General features: G+C 40.1%; 1 protein-coding gene across 1 annotated transcript; it reads right to left on the reverse strand.

Annotated features, from left to right (window-relative positions):
* Window positions 1-258: 258 nt before the first annotated feature.
* Dbr1 (debranching RNA lariats 1) lies at window positions 259-11,457 on the reverse strand. Its single transcript, XM_051206404.1, has 8 exons — window positions 11,148-11,457; window positions 10,514-10,638; window positions 8,923-9,003; window positions 7,253-7,338; window positions 5,173-5,397; window positions 2,369-2,449; window positions 1,999-2,144; window positions 259-1,147 (listed from the first exon to the last, which is right to left on the reverse strand). Exons 1-8 carry the CDS (start codon window positions 11,342-11,344, stop codon window positions 454-456), a joined length of 1,635 nt encoding a protein of 544 aa, XP_051062361.1. The 5' UTR covers window positions 11,345-11,457; the 3' UTR covers window positions 259-453.
* Window positions 11,458-11,858: the final 401 nt, after the last annotated feature.

The raw sequence follows: 11,858 nt of genomic DNA on the forward strand, positions 1-11,858 counted from the left end.
ATAGTAAACTGCACTATGCCAAGATAACTTGAATGTAGTTACCACAGTTACATAAAACTTTAGGCCAAAATATAATATTCAAGAGCCAATAGGATATTAATTTCAGCCATTAAGTGGCACTTTATATATCAAGACATTTACAAAATTCCTGCCTTAGTTTATCTTCACAGTCCCTTCTAAGAGCAGTGTTTCTCAAAGTTCACAAGCAGTAAGAACAGTCAAAAATGGAAGTGAATGGCTTCAAAAACTGGCCATCAATCAAATTTCATGTGAAATTTTAATAAGTTTATATTTGAAATATACAAACATACACCTAAAAACAAAGTTGATAGAGAACCAAAATGCCATCATTTCATTATTACAAAGTCCAGCAATAGATCAAAAGTTCAACCCTAAAAACAGGGTCTTGAGATCACATACTACATACATCACTAAGACAAGTCCCTCCCTGTCTTACTCATCATTGTCATCATCTACTGCAGCATAGATGGCTTGATTCCTCCTCTTGATCTTCTTTCTTTGTTCAGGTTCATGCTCGTTACTCAGCCTCTTCAGGGGGAACTCAGTTAAGTCCTTCTCATCCCCAGACTCCACAGTCTCACTAGCTTTCTCCTCCCCACCAGCCGGAGAACAGGATGCATCATCAGAAGACACAAACATGGAGCTTGGCAAGTTCCTGATGTCAGAAAAGCTTGTGGAGAAGTCAGAAGCTTGATCAGAAGAAGGTTCCACAGAAGGTGTATTCATGTCACTACAAGTACTTACAACTTCCTCCTCCCCCTCCTCATCATCATCCAGCATTATCTCATCGGGATTAATGGAGGACAGGGCAGAGGTGTCTGTGTTGTATTCACTGTGGTCTTCTTCAGAGTCATCAGTCCCCAGATCACCCTGCTGTTCATGCTCCCCACACAGATGACGCTCTTCCTTGACCTTCTGAAGCATGACATTAATGTCTGTGATGCCAAGCTGAGCACAAAATTCAGTGGTCTGCGGATTGATCCTGTGAGCCAGTTGCACTTGTGTCTGTGGCTTACTAGGGTCATAACAAGCAGCTGTCATGCTGAAGTTACAGGGGACTTTCGGGTCATGGTTCAATTTTTCCAGCACTTCTTTCATAGCTCCTTCGGTTGCAGTGTAATCCCACCTGTAACAATCAGAGCAACTGGTTAGTACCCGCTATCACCTTCGGACAGAGTAATACATCCTGAGGGTGGGCTCCAGGTGTAAGCACCACAAAGGAAACCTGAACAATTACACAAGAGCTGCAGAGATGGCTCAATGGTTAGAACACTGGCCACTCTCCCAAAGGATCCACGTTCAATTCCCAGCACCCACACGGTGGCTCATAGCCATTTCTAATTCCAGCTTCAAGGGATCTGACTCCCTCTTCTGGCCTCCATAGATGCCAGGAATACACATGGTGCACAGACATTCAGGCAGGGTGATTACTCATATACATACAAGTTAAAAATTAAAAAACCCAAAGGTAAAATTATAATTAACTTAGCAAAGAATCTTTAAAAATAAAAACACTCTAAGAAAACATTTTCCTCATCCCTCAAAACAAATATGTGTATGTGAATTAAATCTTCACCATATTACAGTCTGAAGTATGCTTATTGACTCAAAGACTTAACTTAGATTGATGCTTAACAGACCCTTTCTTTTGTAAGTCTTGAACAAAAATTTGTAGCTTACTCCAATGTAACCCTGAGTTGGGGTCTCATGGCCAGTGCCTGCTGGGGCTAGGGGATGTAAGTCCCCCAGCCAGGACCAAATTAGAGACAACAGGCAACTACTATACCTCACAAATGTACCAAGTCATCGAGCAATGCCAGGAGGTTCACCAAATGCTCAGATCCCAAAAACCATTGTCCCCTCACCCCCTCCTTCCTACAGACAAAGCATACTCTTCAGGGACCAGAATACTCAGAAACAATCAGAAACAAAACTGTACACAGTGCTGAAGGCAAGCTCTAAAGTGAGCAGAACTACCTCGTGTGCAGACCATTATTTTCAGGCATATTCCATAGGTTCCCGGTCACATTAATCAGGTCATCAGTGGCCCTGAGAATAGTAAGCCACTCAACATCATACTCTAAGTACTCAGGAGCACTGGGGTCATGTTCTATTTCTAACACCTGAAGGACGAAATCAGAAATTTTAGGTAAATTCATTCATGTTTAATAGTCTAATAATTTTAAATCTAGTTAATTTTAAAATGTTAACATATACAACACCAAAACATTCTCAGAAAACTCAAACTATAAATAGCACAAATAAATTCTGAAGTAAAACTACTCTTTAAAAAAAAAAAATCACTGGAAGAGTAAAACTTTTGTAAAATTACTCATTTTCTTATTACCTGAAGAAAGTCTCTGTGTGGTAAGCATTTGTCCAAAGCTAAAAACTTGGTTTCTTTGCCTGCTTGTTCTTTATCTGTGGCCTAGATGACACAAACCATGATGTAAGAATGTTAAAACATTACAAGTAATTCATACATTGAATAGAGCAGAAATAACATTTCTTACATGCTTTTAATTCTGTGTCAAAAGAATGACTATCAAATAAGGAAGGGAGAGAAAAGGGGAGGGGAAGAAGAAGGGAGGGGAAGGGAAGAGAAGGGGAAGGGGAGGGGAGGGGGGAAGGGAGGGGAAGGGGAGAGGAGGGGAAGGGAATAGGTCTATATTCACTTGGACAATGGAATGCAAAGCATGTAACCACTATTGACTGCCATTTCCGCCAAGACTCAAAACAAACACTGATAACGAAGAGGATGTCAAATACTGACAGGCGTTACACAACTACTCACAAAAATAAACAAATGAAAGAAACTAATTGCTAAAAACTTGTACTTTATGATTCTCTTTATGAATCATTCAGAAGAAACACAACCCAGATCAGTGGTCGTCTACAACTAAGGATGAAAAGCTCATCACAGACACAAAAGATTCTGGGGCAAGATGGACTTGTTTTAAGACTGAGCCAGGTGGTGGCCCATGCCTTTAATCCCAGCATTTGGGAGGCAGAGGCAAGTGGACTTCTGTAGTGCCAGGAAAGCCAGGGCTGCACAGAGAAACTGTCTCAACAAAACAAAACAAATGAACAACAACAAAAAAAAAAACCCCAAATGGATTGTCGTATTTCTACAACTCTAGACATTTACTGAAAAATCACCGAATTATATATTTAAAATGTGTTTATCTTGGTACGTAAATTATACCCCTTAAAACTATTTTTTTCAAAAGTGACTCAGCAAAAGAAAACAGGGACAAACCACAAGTATGAAGGACATAAGTATGAAGCAGCACAAAAATGACTGACTGAAAACAGGAAAAGACAAAGAAGCACAAGGCACACAATGGTGTCCATACTTAAGATCAAGTATCAGTCTTGTTGTGGTGACACATTACAAAAGTGATGCAAAGAGGCTATGTGAGGATCTTGGCAATAAGACAATTTTGGTGTGGGTGAGAGGGTTAACAGAGCACTGGCAAAGTTAAAGGAGGCTGATGAGCCAATAAAAAGGATTCATGCTATCAATAATACAAAGATGCATGCTCTTGAGAATAACAACAGAAGATGCAGTGGAGGAAAGCAGCTAATCAGATACCAGTAAAAGCTCAAAGCTGCATGGTGGTGCACACTTTTAACCCCAGCACTTGGGAGACAGAGGCAGGCAGATCTCTGTGAGTTCAAGGCCATCCTGGTCTATACAGAGAAATGCTGTCTCAAAAAAAAAAAAAAAAAAAAAAAAAAACAAACATAAAAAAAAAAAATCAAAAACAAAAAAACAACAAGTATCAGCTGGGTATGATGACAGAAATCTCTAATCCCAGCACTCAGAAGGTAGAGGCAGCCAGATCTGATCTATGTAACTGTCTGACCCACCACCACCACCACCACCACCACCACCGTCTTTTAAGAAAAAAAGCAGTGGGATGTGGAAAGGTGAGCAGTGTCTACAGGTATGCTTGGATGTCAAGCAAGCAGGTCACTGAGTGGCCACAGACAAAGTGAAGGTGTAACTTCTGCCCTTCTGGAATAAGAACTACAGCAGAAAGTGCTTTGGGAGTATTTTCAGATATAAACTATCTCAGCAATGTTTTTAAAGTAGGAAAGTAGTTTGGGAAACATACATCACACTGCTCTCCATAAAGTGCTCATTAATGCATTAAAGATTCTGAGAAATTCTATAGAAGACTTCAAGAAACCTCCAACTGCTAAGCTTGCTCTTTCTAAATAGTTTCCTAACCACTCCCCCAAACCCTCTGAAAGTCATCCTATGCTCCTGCCTTCTCACCAAATCCTTATTACTATGCCCCCCAAATCTCTCTACATTCTGCTTCACTCTCTGTGCTCTTTGCCTTAGGTCATAACCTCCTCTTTTGCTAAGCAGCACCCTGTCTCTGTTGCCATCACTCCGTTCCACACACAAACTCGACAATTAGTCTTTCTAGAACAACCACCTGCTTCCATCAGTCTCTTGCTTTCTCATGAAGTGCTCCATAGGGAAATGCTCCACCTAGAAAATGCAGGTTAACAGCTGGAGATCCTGCAAGTCTCCTGGAGACCTTCTCAGTGGTCTAAAGGCACATGAGCACTGTCTTTCTGGAGTGGTACTTCCCAAAGCTACTGGATCAAACCTTTTTCTACATTCGAAGTATTAATGTTTCTGAAACATAGTTTTATTTTAAAATATTCCTAAGGCCCTTTCTGATATGGACTTACTCTAGAAGAAATAAGTGCCCAAGCTCTGCACAGAAAGCAGGGACAAGAGCTAGTACCAAGTGCACAGTGCTCTCAGACCTTTAAGTCTTCGAACATGCTGGTCCCTCTGTTAAAACACTCACAGGCTCTATTTCCTCCTGACACCTCTAGATCCAGCTCAGACATGCAGTCCTTTGCAAACGCCTTCCCCATCAGTGGACCAATCTGACCCCAGCAGTCTGCTTTGCGTGCCCTCAATCACCTCAACCCTTTCTTACCACACTCACCCTGCTCTGTAATTACTTGCTCATTTCTTCCCCACACTGAGTACTAAATGAGCAACTCCTAAGGTGCTAGCTGTGTTTCTGTCTCTGGCTTTACCACTGTGCCCATGGTGTCCAGTACATGGATGTTTAGTAAGTGTTCATTAAAGCTAAGGACTGAAATTCTCTGTCCTACCTGATGCTGCATCAAGGCTGCAAATTTCACATGAAGGTGTGCAGAAAACCAGTAGGCGGGCTTTAGGTGCTCCAACAGCTCCGAGGCGGCAGGACTCCCTAGCGTGTTATTTTCCACTTCTTGGCGGAAAAAAGATTTGGTCTTAAGAAGCTGCTTCTTATTTCCATAATGATATATACTTCTTGGCCAGTCATGAGATAAGAATATATCTACAGGCTGCTTCAACTTGAAGAACAGAGAGAAAAATCCTTAAAAAATAAACCAAAACCAATCTCTCCCTGCCTATACCATGCACCCACTCGTAGACTGATAATCTAGCTTTCTGTGGTAATTCACCTGAAGGACACTTTAAGGAAATAATAAAAACACTAAGCTCCTCACTTGCCTAGACAAAGAGAAACAGCCTTTTCTTTCTTTTTTTTTAAGATTTATTATGTATACAGTATTCTATCTACATGTATCCCTGCAGACCAGAAGAAGGCAGCAGATCTCATTACAGATGGTTGTCAGCCACCATGTGGTTGCTGGGAATTGAACTCAGAGCCTCTGGAAGAGCAGTCAGTGCTCTTAACCTCTGAGGCATCTCTCCAGCCCCAGAAGCAGCTTTTTCTGTGCCTCAGAAATTACCCTACTCTCTGTAGCAAAGGCAGGGAGACAGATACACTTTCATTAGTCTGCAAATCGGCTCAGTCCTGCCATGCCAGATTCCTAAAATATTTAGTAACCATGGTTCCTTTTCCCTAGTTAAGAGATTATAATTTTGAAGATCTAGAGGAAACAGACTTAATAATTAATATAGTAAACCCAAAAGCTTTACAGGACAAAACTAGGAGATGAGAATGTGGATGGACAGCAGAGTGTTTGCATGGTCAGCCTTCAGTACAGGCTCCTACACTACATCATCAATTTTTTTCCCTAATGTATTCACATAGTACCAACTAAAATTTCTCCCTCTGCCACATAAATTAATATATAGAGTTGCTTACAAAATGTGTTCTATACTCTTCTTACTCCAGCACTATCAAGTAATATGAAACAAGTACTTGGAAAACTAAATTGAAACAATAACTATTTAAGACAATATATAATGTAGGACAGACACAATAGTCACTGAACAGATAAAGAGAACTGAAGAGTGATGGCTCCAAACTACCACTCTGGTTGCAAAGTAACATCCAGTTGGGTTTTAAGGGGTAAGTAGGATTCAGATTGATGAAGGGAACAGCATCCAAAAGAGAAGTACAAACAGAGCATAGGAAAGGTCTGTGAGTACTGCAGCTCTAGGGACAGTGTAGAACATGAATACTGAGACAGGCTTTGCTATAAACTACAGAGAAGTCCTGGGAAGGTTTCTTGTCTGGCTACACCTTGACTAGTCATTCTTAATTGGGGAAGGCAGAGTGAGAGATACCTCACCAAACTTGAACAAGATTATATGAAATGGTGTGTGTGAAAACGGCTCAGCCCAGGATTCTCAAAACCTTAGTTTCACCCATTCATCACTTAAATCAGTATTTTGATACCATCTTCACAATTTCTCATATCCTCTATCAACTTCCCCAGTAGTTGTTTTCTATTTAATATTACTATTTAGTCATTTTTATCTAATACTAAAAATTTAGTAATGTAAAATTTTGTTTTCTCTTCTGAGATAAGCGTGGCATTGGTGGCATATGTCTTTAATCCCAGCACTCGGGAGGCAGAGGCAGGTGGATCAAAAAAAAGATTCTATTTGTAACCTAGGCTAACCTCAACTTCATAATATTCTTGCCTACTAAATGATGGAACTAGATGTTTACCATCACACTAGGCTAATCAACTATTTATCTAAAACTATCATTTTATTTTAGCATATACACTTTATCTTTAATATATGAAACCATAAATTAAATGTTTTACAACTGCTTGTTAAATAAACTTTTAACCATTAAAAATTAAGATCTCTTCACTTGTGAACCTCCTAAAAACTATTCAAACTCTGAATTTCAGAAATACTGAATTGCTAGCCTCAAATGTTGCAAGCCAATCAAACACATTTTGACACAAAATTAAAGTCTACTCCTATGTACTTTTTACATACCTGTTTTAATTTGTAGACCTCTATATTTCTCACATGATATATACTCCTTATGGTAGATGAATTATAAGGGGGGCATTCAAAATGACCTTAAATTGAAGAGAAATAAACTGTATTACCATTGTCTTTCCAAAAGTGATTCCAAACTTACATTCACATGATCTAGTAACAAAAAGCCCATCTTTGTAGTCCATTCCAACAGTTTAGCACCATGGAAAGCAGAGGGGCCAAAGAAATAAGACTTGCAATTCCCAGTTACATTAAATGTGTAAGTTTTAGTTGCCAATTTAATTTATAAAATTTGTGCAATCTATATGATTCTACGCCACTGCTCTAAGCAAAAAATCAGTTAAATACAGTGGTATATACATCGTGGTGTGTCTAAAAAACGAAAACTATCTACAAATGAACAGACAACAAGTAAAGACATGGATTTCAAAAACATGTTAAACCTGCTACTAGGCCCTCTACATATGTGTGTGGCAGTTGTGTAGCTTAGTCTATTTGTGGGACTCCTAGCAATGGGATGAGGCCTGCCCCTAATGCTTGAGCTTGCTTTTGAGAACCTATTCCTCATACTTGGGTGCCTCTCCCAGCCTTAATACAAAAGGGAAGAGCTTAGTCCTACTTCAACTTGATATGTTATACTTTGTTGACACCATGGGAGGCCTGCCCTTTTCTGAACAGACACAGAAGGGGGAATGGGAGGAGAGGAAACTGTAGTTGGGATGAAAAATAAATGAAAAAAATTTGTGGGGGTGCATCTTGTGACATGGGTCAGTTGGGGAAAGAAGGCACTCCAAGATGAAATTTTAGGGCCTATGTGGTAACAGTAAGCCCCAGCCTCTCTGATGAACTGAACCATACAAATGGAACAGTCGTTCAAAAGCATATATTTAACTGTTACAAAGTATTTGCTCATACCAAGGTCCTTAACCTAATTTACATCTTACTAAAGAAGAGCATCACCCTCCATGACTCTAGTCCTTTATTTTGTATCATTTGCAATACACAATAATACAAGAGCCTCAGGTGTGCCTGAGGCATCTTGTGACCAAAATCATGGGATGGCTGCAATGCCCCTTCAGCAAAACTATCACTGCTTTCCACAACAATTCTTCAAGGTCAAAGTACTTCGAAAAAGCAGCTGTTCATTCTAAAATCTACCTACCCCAGATACAGCGACTCAGCTAAATTCCTACAACAAAAATGTAACCAGGAAGCAAGCTGCAAAAAGATGCAAGCAATGAGCTACACTTAAACAAAAGTGTAAAACACACTGTTCAACCCATTAAAACTCCTGCATATTCAGTAGTGACATGAAATAATAACACCTAATTGGAAACAGCAATTCCCTAGCTATAGGAAGGGAGAAAGAAGAATACGATAAGTAGATCAATAACGAACTTTGATTATACCTATACTGTTGTATTTCTTAAAAATCAAAATTAAAATTGGAAAATACTAAATTGATAAAACTAGATCATGAACACATATATACACTATATAGTATCTACATTTTTATGCTAATAAAATACTTATAATAAAAATTAAGAATAAATAGTATCATTTGTTTAAGAAATCTGACGAATAAGTCAAACTACAAATTTTGTTAATGTTATTCTAGGGCATGCAAGATCTAAAAAATAAAAGTTATTCACTCAAAAAAATACCTTTTCGATAGTCATGAGACTTAAAGATGCCAGAGATCCCACCAATCCTTACACCTCGGTATTTTACTACTCCAGCCAAACCTGAAAAATTATGCAATTCAGTAAAATGTTATAGGCAAAAGGCACTTACTATGAGAATAAACCATTTAGAAGCTTGGAATTCTATGCAGCCCTCAAATTATTAGAAAATTTATTTGTCATAAGGTTATTTTTCACACATCACTAATATGCTGATGATACACAAGGGAGAGAAAGCCTGGAGGCGATCAGCCAAGAGACTGAGTGGATTCCAGGAGAATGAATGAGGCATGGTGTTAAAATCAAACAGAAACACCTGGTACCTCCTTGAACATGCAGTATATGGCAGGAATTGGAGAGGAAGAAAAAGATGCTGTGGCGGAATTAGTAGGAATCAGGTCAAAGGTATAATATAGTAAAGATCATGCAGTTTCTACATTTCAGTTTTGACTCCTCTGACAATTTCACCTTTTCCTTTTGTTTGTTTGAGACAGGTCTTACAATGTAGCTGTGGGTAGCCTAGAATTCACTATGTAGACCAGGCTGGTCTCAAACTCCAAGAGATCTTCCTGCTTCTACCTCCAGAATGCTGGGGTTAAAAGCGTGTAGCACCATGCCTGGCCCAACTTCATCTTTTCATAATACTGAGGTTGTTAAAAATAATAAATCAATAATAAAACAGGGAAACAAAATTCCTGAAGTTATGACTTCGTCCTGGAAAAGCCTGAAAATTACTCTACATTTAAGAGATGAAAAGGTTGCCAACTTTAAAAGATGGAAAATGTATAGAATAAAAGGAAATTTCAAATGACATCATAAGGAATCCAATCAGCTAAATCCAGAATGCAGGAACTGCTACAAGACATTCACTTTCTAGAACAAATAAACTACATGGAAAAAAGGGAGAGAAAGAGAAAAGGACTAAGAGAGAGACTAAAGGCTAAGAGACAGACCTGAAGACCAAATGTTTGGACTCTACCCAAACCAAGCCATTTGTAGAGTTGGTAATTTAAGACATGCAGAGAAATTAAAGTAGGAACAAAGCTAAGGATAATAATGAATAACTTACTTTAGTTTGGTATAAAATGGTACTGCATGTGTTTTTTTTTTTAAAAAAATCACTCAAAAGACATGCACTTAAAGATTATAATCTCATGAAATAATCTCATGGGCAGGATTTGCTATAAGATATTCCCGTCATCTGTCACAGGAAAAGATTAAACAACACTGAATATTTAAATATGGGGGTATAACAGTAATAGTTGTCAAAGCTAACAAGTAGGGAATTTTACTATACTACTTGGTATTTTCCTTATGTTTAACAATTTTCATTATAAAATCTAATTCGATAAGGAAAAAAACAGACTACAAATAGCAAAAATTTTGTAATCATACTATTATTTAAACCGTTAGAAGAAAAACAGATGTATGTTCGTGACTGGTCATTGAATAACTACTTTAACTCAATTCTCATGATTAAGTTAATAGCATCCCCCGATACCCCAAATCTTCTAGATTCTGCCCAATCTGTATAAATCCTGATAAAAACAAAAAGATGTACGTAAATACATACCTAAATAGTAAATATTTGGTGCTACCCAGCCACCATAGGGCAACTCTTGCAAATGGTTTGAGGCTTCATGATTTCCTCCAATGAAGATGGTGAGAACGGGGGCCTTTTTCTCTCCAGAGTAATATCTACAGCATAAGAGGGTAAAGTTGTCAGGAGTCAAACTAGGCACAGCAGAAAAAGCAAAGGAGGGTCAGAAAGAAAGGGACGAGCTCAAAAACGGTCAAACGACCCCCAGTATCCATCCATCCCTGTCCTTGCGAATGAATGAAATCTTGAGCTCAAGCCAGTCACACATTCACTGAGGTCAAGCAAGAACTTTGAAGTGCACGGCTGGAGTCTGAGCTTCTAGATCCCAGACCAGCACACAAGCAAGCAGGTCGGGTAAAAACGGGATCATTAAATTAACTAATCCTAGAGTTCTAGCAATGACCAAGTAAGGCATTTAAAACTGCTGGCGTCTCCGCGGTTCCTGGGAGGAAGTGGCAGATGTCTGTAGAGAGGCCAGGGACATTTCCTAAGTGCCAGAACCCACAGGCACCGGGGGCAGCGGCAGGAGGAACCTCACGCGAGGCCGCCCCTGCCCGCCGTCCAGGGAGCAGCCCGAGGGCTCCGGGCCCGGCCGCGCGCTCCTCACCTGTAGAAGGTCTGCATGTGGCGGTACTTGGGCGGCACGGCCATGCAGCGCAGGTCGGCCTCATTGCGCACCGCCTGGAAGTCGCCGCAGCACAGAAGGAGATCCACCGGCCCCGGGCCGCGCCGCTCGGCCAGCGCCAGAGTCTCGTAGATCTTGTCCAGCTCGCCATGGCAGCAGCCGGCCACAGCCACCCGCATCGTGCCGGAGGGTCGCGGAACCCCACCGCCACGCCCTCGACCACCAGCAGCCCGGACCGGACCGCAGAGCACACCAGACGGGTTCCCCGCCCGGCTCCCGCCAACATTAACAGAGCCGCGGCGAGTTTGGATTCGTTTATGTAATTTCCGGCTTCCAAATCTCGCGAGAGAGACAGCGAGAAAGGCCCGGCCAACACCGGGAAGAAATTTTATGCTTGTCTAATACAGCCCTGTCTGTCTGAGTGGATCCTCGAGTCTTAGCGATCTGCTCAGCTTGGTAGTTTAGAACTAGAAAAGGAAATAAAATCTCCAGGAAATTCTCCCAACAAGGATAATCGCTTTAAAAATGAGTTAGAAAGTAAAAAAATTTTTTTTTTGGTGATGACATTAAACATTTTTAAATGCAACTTTGAAAATTACTGACAATTTTAAAACTATACCCCCTTGGGATTTCTAAAACTGTTTTTTACTAAGGGGAGTGGGTATTTTCCTATCAAATTGTTACTTGTCCTGT

Source organism: Phodopus roborovskii, unplaced genomic scaffold (genome assembly GCF_943737965.1).
Source record: "Phodopus roborovskii unplaced genomic scaffold, PHOROB, whole genome shotgun sequence".
NCBI classification, from domain to species: domain Eukaryota; kingdom Metazoa; phylum Chordata; class Mammalia; order Rodentia; family Cricetidae; genus Phodopus; species Phodopus roborovskii.

What these genes read in the sequence shown, in the direction of transcription:
- Dbr1 (XM_051206404.1), bottom strand. Translation starts at nt 11,344, where the DNA reads ATGCGGGTGGCTGTGGCCGGCTGCTGCCATGGCGAGCTGGACAAGATC. An exon ending in ACCAAATATTTACTATTTAG is followed by an intron (nt 9,004 to 10,513) that starts GTATGTATTTAC and finishes ATAATTTTTCAG; the next exon opens with GTTTGGCTGGAGTAGTAAAA. An exon ending in GTCTCATGACTATCGAAAAG is followed by an intron (nt 7,339 to 8,922) that starts GTATTTTTTTGA and finishes CTTCAATTTAAG; the next exon opens with GTCATTTTGAATGCCCCCCT.